The 16,977-nt window shown below is 34.4% G+C and overlaps 1 protein-coding gene across 2 annotated transcripts; it reads right to left on the reverse strand.

Annotated features, from left to right (window-relative positions):
* Positions 1 to 1,488: 1,488 nt before the first annotated feature.
* Positions 1,489 to 16,700, reverse strand: LOC111040445. Of its 2 annotated transcripts, none has more exons than XM_022324365.1 (14): positions 16,215 to 16,698; positions 11,501 to 11,920; positions 11,358 to 11,435; positions 11,235 to 11,287; positions 9,833 to 10,302; positions 9,458 to 9,759; positions 9,253 to 9,374; positions 8,992 to 9,178; positions 7,922 to 8,895; positions 7,155 to 7,519; positions 6,747 to 7,072; positions 5,067 to 6,678; positions 3,915 to 4,986; positions 1,489 to 2,906 (listed from the first exon to the last, which is right to left on the reverse strand). In XM_022324365.1, the coding sequence occupies exons 1-14, from the start codon at positions 16,266 to 16,268 to the stop codon at positions 2,897 to 2,899; spliced, it is 6,045 nt and encodes a 2,014-aa protein (XP_022180057.1). In that variant the 5' UTR covers positions 16,269 to 16,698; the 3' UTR covers positions 1,489 to 2,896. The 2 variants fall into 2 exon arrangements, with proteins under 2 accessions (XP_022180057.1, XP_022180058.1); XM_022324366.1 differs by lacking the exon at positions 1,489 to 2,906 and having other exon boundaries at positions 4,012 to 4,085; positions 4,169 to 4,986; positions 16,215 to 16,700.
* Positions 16,701 to 16,977: the final 277 nt, after the last annotated feature.

The raw sequence follows: 16,977 nt of genomic DNA on the forward strand, positions 1-16,977 counted from the left end.
GGTACTTATGAAGCTCTTTAATTTAATAAAAATATTAATTCTAAGACACAAGAAATGGTTAAGGAAACTTGGGGTAATATTTTTATATCTAAAATTATAAAAATATTTATTTTACTTATCGTTCCTTAATTTATTTTTTTAGATTTATAAAATTTACAAATTCATCGAGTGGTATATTTACTGTAGGAAAGAAAGGAGGGGGGAGGGGGCTAGAGGTTTATTTTAATGTTGGTACCTATGTAAGAAAATCAAATATTAAAATATTCATGGTAAAAATTTATTTTGTTTTAAAAAGAATATTTCAATATTTGGTATAATGATGTAGATAAATTATGTTATAATTTATGTTTAAAATTGTGATATCATGACATCAATAAGTTTCAGAATCTGTTATTTTTGACAATATTTTCTTTCTAATAGGGTTTAGTGTTGTACATACTGGTGATTTTATTTGAGTGTTGAGTGATCAGTAGTGAATTTATATTCTATAATTACAGTTATTATTAAATAATTTTTTAGCATTTTATAGGGGTTTATGAAATTCTTTCTTATAAGTTTAATTTTTTTTATATAGGTGTCATTAATAATTAATAACAGTATCATATTATTGTTTGATAAATGTGTATTATAAAATAAAATAATAGAAAAATAATTCATATACCTGTAGCAGTATGAACATGTAATAAAATGTCCTCATAAAAATTTGTCTTCTCTCAAAATCGTTTTAAATGCAATGATTTATCATTTAGAATTCAAATTTAACTATTTATCTATTGCAGCAACCTTCTCAATGACAAGGCAGCGTTACGCATAAGGAATAGTGAAGCCAGACTGACTATAATAATATGTATTATAATATAGTGCGCTTATCACATGTCCGCCATATTGCTAGTGGCAAAACATTTCATTCATTATACAAAATGTATTAGAAATAACATATCTTATTGATAAAATAAAATAATCATTGAGGCTTGGTGAGGCACGGTCGTAAGCTTTGGAAACTCCCTGAATGTGCGTACTGGCCAACATTGTTAGCTCCCAGATGGGTGACCATTCAAGTTTTTAGTAATACATCCTTGCCACACATACACAAACACATGTTACAATCCTACCAACATAAAAACCTACTAAACCTATTCAAGAATCTCCCCACTGTACAACTCCACACCCAATGGTCTAGGTTGCAGCGGGTTCCCCCTAATGAAAAAAAAAAAAATAATAATAATAATAATAATAATTGTAAAATGATTAAAATATGTAAAATATTTTTTTTTTTATAACTAACAGAATTATTAATAATACAAAAAATACAACATAATTAATATTCACCATATAAAATACCATACAATGCAAACCAGACACTAACTGATAGAGGAAGTTATAGTAGTAATATATAGAAATCTGTGTTTGTATATTCGGTGGGTATGTAGTATGTGACTATGTGAGTACATGATTGTAGGTAGGTATAGGTAGTTAATGGACAATAACTAAATGCAATTACACTCTTTATTATTCAAGTTTGGTATAATATATTTTTTAGAGTTCTTCTATACAATAACAGTGATAATAATTATATGATGTAATATAATAATTATAGTTGTGTATTCTATATGTTTGTAATAATGTACCAACATAGAGTCACATTGATGCAGAAAAATATACGCTTCATATAAGTATGGCTATTATAATATATATATGATAAAAAATAAAAACAAAGTTAACACAATAACAATAATAATAACTTGAGAAGAAAAATACAGGTCAACTATAAGATAAATTAATTTTAAAAACGATAATATTATGTAGGTAGTAAGAAATTATGAAGCTTTAAAGGTAACTATCTAAAGTTATTATTAATATAAAAAGTACTTTGATTCAATAAATAAGTAAATAAATAAAATTAAAATAAAATATGTAATAGACGGTGGTAAAATGTTTCAGTGTGACAAACTCTAATTAATATCAATTTAATTAATATCGTAATGGTTACACAATTTTGTATTATAAATGTTGCAAACTACAACGAAATCCAATTTTGAATATGTAGGTATCTATCAATATTTCAAAAGGTAAAAATGATTTATAAAATGTAATAAAAACATTAGTGTAATATATAAATTATAAAGAAGTTTATTAGATTAATGTGTGCTTGACACTTTGTGCATTTCCATTCATATTGCGTTAAGTGATATTAATTAATTATTCTCCTGGATGTATAAACTATAAAGTAAATGGGTTTCTTCGTTATTTGCTACATTTTTTATATCGCCTTACATATATATGATACATATAGGTAAAAATGTTATAATAATAATAATAATAATAATAATAATAACTAACACTTATGATTGATAATAAAATATTGTAATAGTAACAACAGTTATAATAGATATGATTTTGAATTTTAAATATATTAAGTGGTGTTAAAAATACCAATGAAGATAGAGAAAACTAAAATTTAATTTTTCCTTAATAGAGTATAAATATTAAATTATCAAGTCATTTTAGAATGTAATTCTTATATATATAAAACTCATCTATTAAATATATGATAAATTACGTTGTCAACCAAATAATATAAATTGACTATTGTAATATCCATGGTGAAATGTTATAGTCAAAGAGTTTCAATATCACTAACGAAATCTTCAAAAGATTTTTCTGGGGATTGAAAAATTATTTTTAGATATTTTTTTTAAGAGATGTTTAAAATACAATGGTAAGATTTTTTCTAATGGGTTGGTGGTATACTTGATGTGGTATGCTTGATGTATACTATTAAAAGTAGTGTTATAAGGTTAACCTAAAAATACAATATTTAATAATGATAGCTCCATGAAATCCACGAGCTGGTCTCCGCTCATCATCATGTTGCCAAATAATGACTTGTTGATAATCAAGGGTACCTAAGAGTTAAATCATATATCAAGAGTCAAGACTAAATAGGTAGTAACACGCTTGATATAAAAATAGAGATCAGAACATTCTTTACACAGTTACAATAATAAACATAAAACTATTAATGAGTATAAAAGTACTAAATGATAAAACTTTGTTTAATAAATATCGAAGAAATGGGTGATACTGTCTTAAAAATATGATAGTTCTTTAATTATAAAATACCTATAGTGAAACATTATATGTTCTTAACCAAATTATACATATTTTTTCACTTTATAAAAATGAGTGGGGTTTTAAGTTATAATAAATTAATAACGTTAGAATATTTTTTTTTTTAAAGAAACTTCTAGTTTTTAATTTGGATTAAAAAAAACTAAAAAAGCATGACTTTAATTATTGAAAAACTCCCCTCTCATAGTAATGTTGAAAATAAAATCACTAATGAACCTAATCCAAGAGCTGTCACTTCAGGTTATAAACCCTAACTTAACCTAACCTTACTATTTCTTCTGAATAATGACATATTAGAGAAGTGCATGGCTAAACATTTATGATCAAAATGTGGTGATTCAAGTTTAAATATAAAGTTGTAAAACATAGATTTTACATAATATAAAGTATAAACTACTAATGCTATTGTACACTAAATTCGTTTTATTTAAATTTATAATTTAATACCAACAAAAAATTATAATAGTAACAATAATTAATAGCCTTTTGAGACATTAGTCTGTCTAAAATAAGTCTTTGTATTTGTTCACTTTTGATTGATTGTTGTTGATTTACATAAACTCGATTTATCAACGCAATATAAATTCAAAATTTAAATACCTTTAAAGAATATTTAATATTTTAATCAAACTAATAAAATTATTACTACTCTTTCTTAATTACTCACTCTTTCTCTTATTATATTTTCACTATTTGACTGACTATTAGTTCAACAATCAGCAGCAGCAACAGAAATTACATCAAAAATGATGTTACTACTGCCGCTCTGCCGAAAAACTTACTCATCATCATCATTATCTCCATCTTCACCATCTCCGTCTTCTTCGTCATTATCTTCTCCGTCATAGTATTCGTTTTCGCTGTCCTCACCATCATCATCTTCTTCATCGAATTCCTCAGCTTCATCGTCATCTCTTTCTCTTCTCTTATTGGCATTGTTATTCCTGTTATTACTGTTATTAGGAATGGTAAAATTTCCCATGTTGTTAAGCCAACTGATATTTTTTTTAATATTATCATTATAAACGCCGTTAACCTTAATTTTTACTTCTTCTATGTCATTCTTGATACTGCCTTCCGAGTTTGGCTGATTGCTATCAATATTGTGTCGACGGTATCTACCACCGGAACTTCGATCACCACCACTGCCGTTTTCATTGCTACTATCGGAATTACTTTTGTCACTGAGCTGATTTTGCTGGTGCTGTTGGTGTTCTTCCTCCCGTTTCTGCTGTTGTTGGTCCTCTGATTTTTCTTGGTCTCGGTTACCGGTCCTCCATCTCCTTCTCCTCCGTTTTCGTAAACGCCGGCCACGTGTCCTAATGCCTCGGCCTCGGTTTCCATCACCTACACTTGTGAAACACTCTGAAGCCAGATATTGTGAGACATGGCCGAAAATCGAGTGAAGAAGTTGGTGGTGGTTGTCTATAGGATAACCATTTTCTATGTCTGTTGCCATTCTCGAATTACTCAAGTCTGCGTCTGGCATGACTAGTTGTGATATTCTAATAGCTCCAACGCGTGTAGGAAACCCCCCAGTGACTCGTCCTCCAGATCCTGTCAAATTATTATTTCGGCGTCCAGCACTACTGACAAATCCAGTAGGTACGAATTTTTGCTGTTGTTGTTGCATGACTCCTCGAACTAGCATCATCGAGTTCTGTGGATGTATTGTAGTGTCCGCAGTGCCATGCATCACCAATAAGTTTATTCCTTTTCCAGTTGAAGACGGTGACAACGAAGACTCGTTTAATGAAGGTGTTAATGGTATTAAGTCTGAACGATCATATGACATCCAGTTATCTCTATCATTTTCACCATAATAGCCATAGTAACGTTCGGCAAATGCAGAAGCTACAACACACCATTGAGATCGTTAATACAACACACCACCCAAAAACCATTAATGTACATAATATATATAATATACTCACCATATAGTCGCCACGAACACACAGGTGCCATAGTTATAGCACACTTGAACGAAGAGCGAATTGCCACAGGCTCCTTTCTATTTCCTTTGTCACCAGATTCGTCACTTCTTTTCTCAATTGGCGCACCACCATAAATGGTTTGCCATAAAGCCATCCGAGCAGCGGCATATCCACCATAGACTGACGGTGGAGTTGAAGGCGATGTTGGTCCGCCGCCCAATAACGCCACTTTACTTGCATCTACGTATGGCAACCGTAGTGCCTCAGTGTTTGGTTTTGTGTCACTGGCACTTCTGCGGTCTCTACGACTTCTCTTAGCATCGCTATCCCTGTAAAAATTATCTCCTCGGTTATCATCACTATAGTCACCATTATCTCCGTCATTGCTGTAGTAATAATAGTAGTAATCTTCGTTGTCATTTTTGTCGTTGTTGTCATCATATTCTTCGTTATCATCATAGTAGTCATCATCATCGCTATAGTACCTTCTATTAGATTGTGAAGTCGATGAGAACCATCTAGAACGGTCGCGACTACCACTACCTCTTGGGCGATCTTCACTGTAATACCCCTGACCATTGTCTTTAAAACTATCGCTGGTAGCCGTAGAGCTTGAAAGCAGGTACTCAACTGCTTCTAATTGATCACGAAGGTCAGCAGTACCAAGGAGTCCACCTGGCCTAACATCGTCTTCTCTGCTATCATCTCCATATCCATCATTACCATCTCCATAATTTAAGGCCAATAACGACTCATAACCTCGAGCCCATGTCCCTCGCCCTGTATCTATCACGGCCACTACGTACTCATTATTATTCGTATCGTCGTCATTATTTTGATCGTAGTCATAAGAGTCGTCATCGTAGTCGTCTGAATGTCCAGAAGAATAATATCTAGTCGCTGAAGACCGACGATCCCGACGACCTCTCTGCCGCTGACGACCCCATTCATTCCCACTATATCTTGAGCCTGCTGAACTTCTACCATTAGCACTTGGTAGCGTTCTACCCAATGAACCTGAGCATAGTAATCCTGTTGTATAACCTAATCGATCAGTAAATCGATCAGTGATAGCCTGTGATCCTGGGTCTGAGTTAACTACCACAAGCATTGGATATAACTTTTTCAAACGATGTTGACGTTGTTTTTTGCGTGGTCTTCGTTGTCGTTTTGATCCATCTCCATTATCATCACTGCTATCATGTGTGGAAGATACAGATGATGACGATCGTCGTCGAAGCCGATGGTTGTGTTTGGTCGAAGAGCTGTCTGTGGGTTTAGCAGTTACTTCAGCATTAGTAATATCAACTCTATCAGAGCTTCCAGAATTCCTAATATGATTTGACATGAATTCTGGGCGAGGATCAGCCTCAGGATCGTAAACGCCTAATGGAAGATACAATCGGACCTGTGCCACGGTCAGGGGATCTGAATCTGGACGTTTTTTAGTAGAAAAATGTTGCTGGTGGTCGCCACCATTACTATAATAATCAGCTGCTGCAAGAGGGTCATTAAAATGTAAGCCCCCTGAAGTAGTTAGTTTACGACCACCGGAAAGTCTTAACTGAAAAGTTCTGGTACCTGGTAGCAAAACTCGATTTGTGTACTTGTCCTGGAAAATCATTGACAAATGTTACATTGGTTAATATACTGCCTAGTAAAATAGTCTTTAAACATTACCTGTAGACGAGTGTTATTCTCTATAAGAGCAATTAACTCAAAGGAGTAGGAAGAATCTTTAGGTATTTTCTGTGCAGTAAGTGGAACGCTTTCCGGTTCATCACTACTGCCACTACCATCACTATTATCTTCGGCATTGTCAATCTCATCTAATATAATTCTATGCAATGTAACATACGGAACTGAAGGGCCCAGACACATCAAAGCATAATGGCTACCATCCCTAGAGAACTGGGCATCGAAGTATGTGCAGTGTCTTAACATACCACGATTCTGCATTTCTCGTTGCTGTTGTCGACGATTTCGCTGCTGACGGCGTTCTGCTTCTGCACAGGAATCATAAATTATATATATGTTATCCGATTAATTAACATTTAACTTTATATTATCTATGGGAGAATTTATTACCTTCCGCGGTGGCAGCTTCCTCTTCATTGTCTTCTTCCTCTTCTTTTAGATTTTCCCACCGTTCCCGTTGTTGTTGCCTCAACCGGCCATCTCGCGCCTCGTCCATTCGGTTCTGTTTTCCACCAAATTCACGACGCTCCCGACGCCTTGCGTTGCCGGTAAAACCTATATCGCAGCTTAGGCACACTGGCCTGCTACGATTGCTATGGCGGTAAGTTTTACGGAACTGTTGTTGGTGATGGTGCCCCATTCGGTAACCAGCATCGGTGTTTATTGTAGATGATGATGCTGCAGATGTAAACTTGACTGCGTACAAATGACGGTGGTGTGGTGCACCTCGACCAGATGGTACGGCAAGAAAGTAACTACAACATGTGATGGAAAAAAAAAGAAATAATAAAATAGTTGATGGCTGATATTATAAAATTAATTTGCTTGTAAACGTTAATAATATTTATATTGGTTATATTTATTGATTTTTAATTTATAAAAATATGTGATACTAACTTAATTTTTATCGTATTCCTTTTTAAAATAAGTATTATTGAAAATACATTAAAACCTATTAAATCGAATAAGTACGCAAGATATATGAACAGATTTCACTACATTTCATAATTTCCAGGAAATATTTTGTCAAGGTTATTTACTGTATTCACTGTACAATATATTGACTGAATACAACTAATTTATTTTTAGAACTGCCCTATAAGGCTTATAAACCGCATAAATTAATAATTCACGAGTAAATATGATTAACGACTTACATCATATCAGTCCGCTGGTCCCATGCCAAAATCCTGACTACCGTCCAACTTTTAGTAACAACTTTGTTTTTTTTTTTGTCTTCTTTGCCGCCGTCGTTGTCGTTATCGTCGTCAAATTCACCAAACGTTAGTGGTGCTAACAGTTTCTTCGTTATATTTACAGCTACAACTTGTGCATAATACTTTCCGATTGACGACTGTGGCCGGCTTTTGGCATTTCGTGACGACTGCGTGTGTTGTTTTATGGTCGGTCGTCGAAGACGCACCCCTCCTTCGCTGTCTTGGTCTTCGTTGTCATCGTGTTCGTCATCACGTACCGGTGCCACACTAACATATCCCTGACCATCCATCGCAAACACCGGCGCTCTGGGTGTCAGTTCCTTGTCACCCGTCTCCCATCCCTTACGAACCAAAGAAGCCATTGCATACACAGCGCCAGTTCCAGTGCTACCAAAACCAGCAATTCCCGCATATCCGTCGTCACCTACGAAGTTTTCTCCCCCGTCGTTGATATTGGGTCCACCAGACCATGAAGTGGTGGCCGAGATCATACGGTAGCTGCCATCGCTGACACCACCTCCGGTCGATGGAACCCCACCACCAGCCCCACCGACAGTGGCATCCACCCAACCACCATATCGTCCTCTTGGTACTTCGTAGTTACCAGAGTTCACGTATCCATCTCGTCGGCGACGGCTGTGGTGGCCGTTATGCTGATGTTGACTGCCATGTTTATGTGGGCCGTGCTGGTGCGGCTGACGGCGGCGGCGGCGGCGGTCTTCTTGGTGGGATGAATTTGTTTTGATACTGTTGTTTTTCACTCCATGGACCGCTTCATGTGATGTTTTCTGTGACCCTCCGCCATTGCGCCTGTACCGACGACGAGCGTGATCACTGTTAAACGTCTCACTTCCTTGTCCTCCTCTTATGCCACTACCACCGCCAACAGCTCCTACTGCGTTAATCACTTGGGTCTGTAACACAAAAAACGTATTCTCTTATAAATACTATACAAATAGTATGTACAACAATAATGATATAGATTTACGACTAGATATTAATTCACGTACTTCCTGACACATCCACATAGGTGATTTGCAGAGCGTCGTCACGCTCGTGTTTTGCGCCCGGTTCAGCCATACGACACATACCTCGGCTGCCGAAGCACCCGATTTGTCATCGTCGATCTCGTGACTTCCACCTCCACCTCCGACACCTCCGTCGTTCACCCATTGAACCGCCGTGAAATAGTAATCGCTGTTTTGTACGAAATTAATAAATAAATAATTTATTATTACTGCTCAACTGTTTATGTGTGCACCACCACTCACTCGGTATATTGAAAAATTGGTGGTGGTGTCAAAGTGCGTATTTTTGGTTGTATTTGTGGATTTTCTAGTTGATCGAGATTTACGATCACCGATAAAGTGACAGCGGGATTTGGTGTGTTTGCCTGTTTCACAACATTTATGTTTATTAATTATTATATTATTTACTAATTTATTTCCAGTCTTTTTCCGAAAACTTACAACTTACCTTTGGGTATTTAAGAGTGCGTATATGGGGATATAAATAATATTCAGATGTGCTGTCATCTTCTGGCATACTTGATGATTCCTCAGGTTTTGAATTTCGCCTTGAACGCCTCCTGCGTCGTTTTGGTTTTCGCTGCCTGGAATGTTTTTCTGTATCACCCTCATCGACGTTATTACGTTGCCGCCCGCCCTTTGTGTAAACTGAATACTTATATTCTCCGACCCGTCGATCATCAAACGTTGCGTACATTAGATACCGCCCGGATGATGGCCATATAGCTGGGGACCTTTTCAATATCTCCACTATACCGATACAAATGTATGTATTCAATATTTATTTGATATTTTCAAAAATATTTCAAGTAGAATATCTTACTTTCATATAGATAGTCAGCTACTCCGTTGCTCACGACCCCTGCTGCGGTACCCGATGAACCGAACCCGGAAGTGGTAATTCGACGAACTGGGCCGTAAGGCCATGGGGCCCATGTCAATTTTTGAGATGTGTTGGTGTCATTGCTGTCACCACCATTTACTTGTTTATCGTTTAGTGAAGGATTGGAAAGATTCGTGTTCAAGGAGTTAGTGACGTTTGAAGTCTGAAGATCTACTGTGACGTTGTTTTTCCCAATGTTGGTACCCGGGGTAGGTGTCAATTTCATCGACCACGGAACGTAGTACACATCGTATCGATACACGACGATCAACGCCATGGGCTCGACGTTTTCCTCGGTCGCAGTGGAAATCTTGTGCCACTGAGCGTGTAGGAAATACGGCTGTAGATCAGCTGAGGTGGTTACGTTTTGGTAATTTCGATGATCTTCCAACGTTATGGGAGTCATTTGCCTACAAAAATTAACCATGATAATCATATTTTCTTTCATGAATTAAAATTGAATACACTTGATAAATTATGTTTTCAAATAAACTAAATGTGGCCTTAAAAAAATAATTTAAACTTGCAACAAGTTTTTTTATCCAGTGTGTGTGTGTTAAGGTTAACCAATTTTTTGTTTTTATTAGATATTTATAAAAATAAAACACAAATTAAATCTAGGATTATTTGGTGAGAAATTTAATTTTAACATAAATGTTAATAATACAAAATAAACACCCATTTAAAATTTAAATCACTGTAGTATTTTTTGTACCTAGATGGCTTACTTATTCAATTTAAAATTATATTAAGTAGGTACATATAGGAGCTGGCAACTTTCAAGTTTCATTGCCATCAAGGTTAAGTAATAATACGTCACCCCAATTAAACGCGCATATTTAAACATGTGCTGCTCTTTAAAATGTGCCACCCTCTTGGTATGATTCTTAATTGGTACCTCCCTATATTTTTATACATTTCAGGCCCATTAAAATGTAAAGTTTATTTCGTTTTTTAGTAAAAATGTTTTCAATTTTAAGATCCATATTATTTGGAACATTACATGTAATAATTTCCAGTAACGAGTTCAAGTTTCTTATGTTTGCCCAATTATTGATATTCGTGCCATAATTATTATGTTTAGGTTGATATAATAATATACATTATAATATTTGGTTTTAATCTTTATTATAATCTTTTATATTTTGTATTGTACCTATCATATTCTCTCAAACACTGTTTAAGGAACTTGCCCAAACACATTGTTTTTATACTGCGTGTATTAGGGTGTGTCGCCTTAAAAATTTAAAAACCTTTGGCCTCTACTGTAAATAATAATATTTTATCCAACAAGTATTTGTAAATTTAAAAAGTGTTTAACCGCTATTTGAATGATACTAACTTGGTTGACACAGTGTATACCGTATAACGAGCCGTTTTTGAATACCTGAACAACTGTTAGGAAATGGATGATTAGAAATGTTAATTGTTTACTATTTCGGTCGTATAACTGTATAAGCATTACTTTTTTTGCGTGATGACCTATGAGCACGTGATTACGATCAGGTGATAGTTCGAATGACACCAGCGGACCTTTTAATTTCTGAAAGTAAATAATTTCCGTTCATAAGATGTTCATGTCAATGCTACTATTTTATATTATAATACCTGCAACGTTTTTTTAGACATTATGTGGTGAGTAGTCTGCGTAATGCCGTCTGCCATGATCTCCATTATGGCTAAGTCACCAGTGCTGGTCACGTAAAATATCTCAGTACCGGAAATCCACGTTCCGTTGAATAGTTTAATATTTGCTGAATCTGACAATATATCTGATAAACGTAATGTCCTCATACCTCTATGACGCCACCATAGTTCATCGTTTGCTCGTTGGTTGTAATAGTAATCCGAACCACTTCTGTCACCGTTCTCTGAGTCCGAGTATGAGTCCGACAGTTCTTCTAGTTGAGGCGGAGTCAATAAGACTACAGACGTTACTATCATAGCTAAAACCGCGACGATAACCATGAGAGCGATGAGTATCCCACGCCAATTTCGTCGCTGTTGGGCTGAACTCATCACAAGATCCTAAAAAAATTAGGAAAGTACTAATGTATTTTTTTAAAGTTAATTTAAGTTGGTTTAAGTTGTAAGTGAATTGTATTTGGGTGGTACAAATGTTTCATAATATTAGTTACCAATGCGATTGTTGATGTCTATCGTAATTTACTTATCAGGTATATTAATCAATAACCTTATAGTCATGGGTAATTTTATTTATAGATAGATTTACAGGTATTTTATGCATTTTGTATGTGATAGCTTCGTGTTAAAAAATAATGTATATTGAGATGTGGAGCAGTTAAGTAGTAATTTCAATAGATTCCCAATAAATGTTAGGCACATTGTTAGTTTTCATAAAAAATTGGAACTGAAAACGTTTTATAAGTCTCACAAATACTACAATTAATGATAAATAACTATTCAAATAGTAGTATAATATACTGCTATTGTGTATAGGTTTTGTAACTTAATATATTTTGTAGGCACTATAATAGATCACTGGAAATAGGAATGGACTAAAATTATTAGTTTTGTTCTTGCTTCCTACTTCTAAATAATACATTTTATTAGTAGTTTTAGCATCCCATATGGTCATCAATAATCGTTTGTGTTATACATTCAGCAGTTATATTATTATAAGGATTACTATTTTATCTGTAATTTTAGAATATTACTATTATAATTAAATAAATAGCTTAATGCAAATTGTAATTCTTTATCATTGTTTATTAGCTTTATACTTATGGAGGCACGTTTGTTGTATGTAACTAGGTATCGTTTTTATTTTGAAGGTGGGAAAAATATAGGGTGCTAAATGTTTTAATCTCAGTATGATAATACTGAGTATTTAAAGGTATCGTTAAAAAAAAAATCAAAATATTTTCTGACAACAGAAGTTAAAATTTTAAATTGTTTAGTAAATGCACCATTAGCCATTCTTAAATGATATAAGATGTGCGATTTGTACTAAAAAATAATAATTGATAAGTTTTGCATTTACTTAGAAAATATTGTAAGTTGATTGATTAAAATATATTTTATTACGTTTTCAGAGAAATTCAAAATTTCAAAAGTGATTCCATTATTCGTTATAACGTAAAAACATTTTTTTTACTTTAATTGCTTTACGATGTTGGTTCAAAATTATGGTTTCGTATTTCATCAGTCACAAATCAATATTTTTTAATCAAAAAAATAATAAATATTTGAAGACTATACAATAGTATACATTTAGATATATAATATATATATATATGTATATTATTACAGTATATATCGTATGTTATTTACAAGGTTTTATTTTGTATATTGTATCCACTTTATTATATTATGTTAAAACATCAAAACAACGTATTATATTTGCAACTTTGAAGTGCAAATAAAAAAACCAACGAAAAAATAAACTCTAAGAGAAAACAATTTCCTGAAAAATCGACGTAAATATAGTTCTTTACTGACAAGAAGCTCACCTTTCAACCGTTGACGGGTAGAATATATATGTCTATCGATAACGCGTTAACCAGTGGCGTAACTAGAACGTCTAATGCCCATGGAAAAATAATCCAGTAAGCCTTTAATTTTACAAATTATAGGGCATCCCCTGCAGAGTTGTGTTAACATTGTTTTATTTGTAAATATTTTGATTAGAATCATAAACTAAGATAGTTCATAATAACTTGGACTACTACCTTAGTTTATGATTAGAATTCAAATATTTAGATATTTTTTTTCTTATAAAAATATTTGGAGTTGAGATGATATCAGATATTAAACAAGTTTCATAATTTATTATGCTATCACAATCACTACAGAAATGTACTGATGTATAATAAAATAGATTGCTAACTCATGATAATAGTCTAAGTCAAAATACACCATTTTCGTGAGAATGATAGCTTTTGTCACAAAACATTCTGGAGAGCTGGCTTTTGCGCTATTATTCATTTTCATACTACTATCAAAAAAAAAAAAGAATTTTGATTAATTAGATTAATATTTTTTTGTCATTATTTATTATTCTAAATATGTTTATATTTGTGTAGATTTTTATACTACTGTTTTATTGGAATAAAATCACAATACAAACTTTTCAAATTAAAATATCTTAAGCCAAAAAATAAGTTAATGCATGTTAATTTTTTTTCGAATTTAGATTCGTATTTGCAATATGAGGCGAGTTCTGGAAGTGTTATGGGTGAGTTATTTTTTTGTGTTGATCTAGGTATATTTAAAAATACCGGCATATCATGTGAAAAAACCTGCACGCCTATGCTCCAAATTTTCAAGCCTTTGAATTAAATTCGAGTAACACAACCATGACCATATTTTGGTTTTTAAACCAGATTTGGACACTTTAAAATAATATTTATGTGAAGAGGATCTACCGTCAATATTTTTAGCGAAAGAATAGGTAAACTAACCTAACCGTTTCTCAATTATTACATCATCGCCATCGACGAGCTAACACTATAAAATTATCTATAAAATATAACAGTGTGTCCGTCTCCGTCATTATTCTACAAAGTAAACTTATTATATTTTAAAGTAAATTAATTTTAGGTGCCAGCATTTTATTTTTTTTAAAGATCATAACATTTTTAAATCTTGTAATAATTGTGATCTGTTTTTTGGATTTGTGATATTTATTGAAGGGCCCTCTACAGTGCCTGTGGCTCATTGTCTGTCATGCCACCCTATCGGTACGTTACGCCACTGAGTTTAATCACTGTATTATAAGTAGTTGTCACAGCCCTGTGCAGAGAGCGGCTCTTGCACAATACGGTTTACGCAAAAATGACTTATTTTCGTAGTGTTATCGATTTCCTGCCCATCGTGTCGTCTACAACTACATAGCCACATAGATAAAAATATACCTACCTATATAGTATAATATACTATTACCAATAATATTATGTTAATGTATCACCTAACACGCAACATCAACAGTATACCTATTTCAAAATCATCGGATTTCATTGTCTGCATCATATATAATAAAATATATACTTACAACTTGTCAACTGCGAGTATACAAACCCATTATTATCTACCTGACTACCCTATAATTTCCAGACGACAAAAGAGAAAACGTTTTTACAGTCAAAATGGTCGTGACATATTTTACTGTACAATAGATATTTTTTCACCCCATCGTCACCGTATCATGCTGTCGTATTTTTCAGTCCGTCGTTGACATATATTTCGTATTTTATTATTGTTATTATTATCAGTGATGGTTTTACGAGTAGCGACAGTGGGATCGCCCTTGGCCTGTGTAAATCCGCAGTAATAACTCAAATAGTCATCACTCATCACCCATCATCGTGGCCATATAATAAATGTAAACATTTATATTACAAACAAAAATAATTTGATTTATTCATTTATTGGTATAAAGTGTAGAAGTATAGCACATAAAACTATTTCTCATGTATAAATCAATGGAAAAAAGTGAAATGTGTTGTTATGGTGTAAAAATTTTTTCACCACCTTCCCCTTGGTACTTTTAGAGAACCGCCCCTGATTATTATGTATACCTGAATCGTGGTATATGCATAATTTATAACATACATGTAGATGATAGGTACATTTTATATTATTGTAAGTGTCTAGTGGGCTGAACTGATTTCGTAAATAAAGTTATATTTTAGCATAATATTACGTATAAATTAATTCCTGGACTGTTGAGGCATGTAGTATCATCAGTAACATATGTATCTTAAATATTGTATAAGAATTTTTCAAGAAATCGAATTAACTATCCATACATTTAATACTACTTATATGATAAAAATGCGCCGTCGGTAACCCACATATGTTATTTTTTTGATTAGTAAAAATATTAAAGTTTGAAGAAATTGTGTGCTTACATTCATCGTACATTTCAATTATAATTCATTTGTAATTATTTATTTATGTAGGTAATCGCTCATGAGGGCTTACAGCATTATGTTTGGCGCATTGTGAATCCGAATATTTATTGAAATTCATAAGAAAATATAAGAAATATCACTAATACCTAACAATAGACGTTTTATAATTTACCGCATGCCATCTTAAATATTTTCACCATTCAAGTTGAGCCTATACAAATACAGCCCACGAAAAAAACTATTAAATTTTTTTTTTTATTTTAGATACCTATCGCGATGCACATTCTGCAGCTCAATTTTTGGGCGTAATTATTGTTTTGCCACTATAACACCGCGTATATTCAACACGTTTCTCTAGTGCATAACATCAATATAGTTCACAACGATTCGCGGACTTGCGGCTTAAGCATACAATTATATAATAATACTGTTTTCGTGCGTTTTACCTCGTCGTCGAAATGGTCGCCCATGCCGGGACGTTGTCGGTATTCGGTCGCCATGGCCGCCGATCGGACCGGCGGGCAGCGGTAGTGACAGTCCGCGCTCAACGAATAATAATATTATCAATCCAACTCGACGACGCCGCGTCCCGTTTACTCGGCGCGGTAAGCATCGTTGTGTTTACGGTCGTCGATTGTGTGTGTCGGTATTTCGGACTAGTGTCTGACGGTGACGCACGACGACGGCGGCGGCACTGTTAGTGTCGTAATATTCGACAACGCCACCACTTCGATTCTGCGGCCGAAAAAACAGTGTGCGTATACGTCGGAAATGACGAGTGAGAAAGAGAGAGAGAGACACACACACACACACACATACGCTGAGAGTGAGTGAGTGAGTTCGAGTGGGTGAGAGTGAATGAGTGGCCGAGTGAGAGAGAGAGAGAGAGAGAGTGATAACAGGATGCTGCGTGTTTACGCCTCGGGGACGTGGAGCGAACGTCGTCGGAGAGGGTTGACGAGCGAAAAGCGCACCGCGGCGTATGAAGCGAGCGCAGAGCGCCGACGTGACGACGACGCGCCACCGCCGGCGGCGGCGAGTACCCTAAATATAGATTTTATTTCACTGCGCCGTACGCGGTCCTCGCTGCAGCGACCCACGGCGTCCTGCGACGGTATGAATGTATGATAATATTTTTAGGATTTACTACGTACCTACATACCTGTAATGCCTTGTCATTGTCACCGTAGTTTTCGTCGTCTGATAATA

The sequence above is a fragment of the Myzus persicae genome, unplaced genomic scaffold (genome assembly GCF_001856785.1).
Source record: "Myzus persicae strain clone G006 unplaced genomic scaffold, MPER_G0061.0, whole genome shotgun sequence".
Taxonomy (NCBI): Eukaryota; Metazoa; Arthropoda; class Insecta; order Hemiptera; family Aphididae; genus Myzus; species Myzus persicae.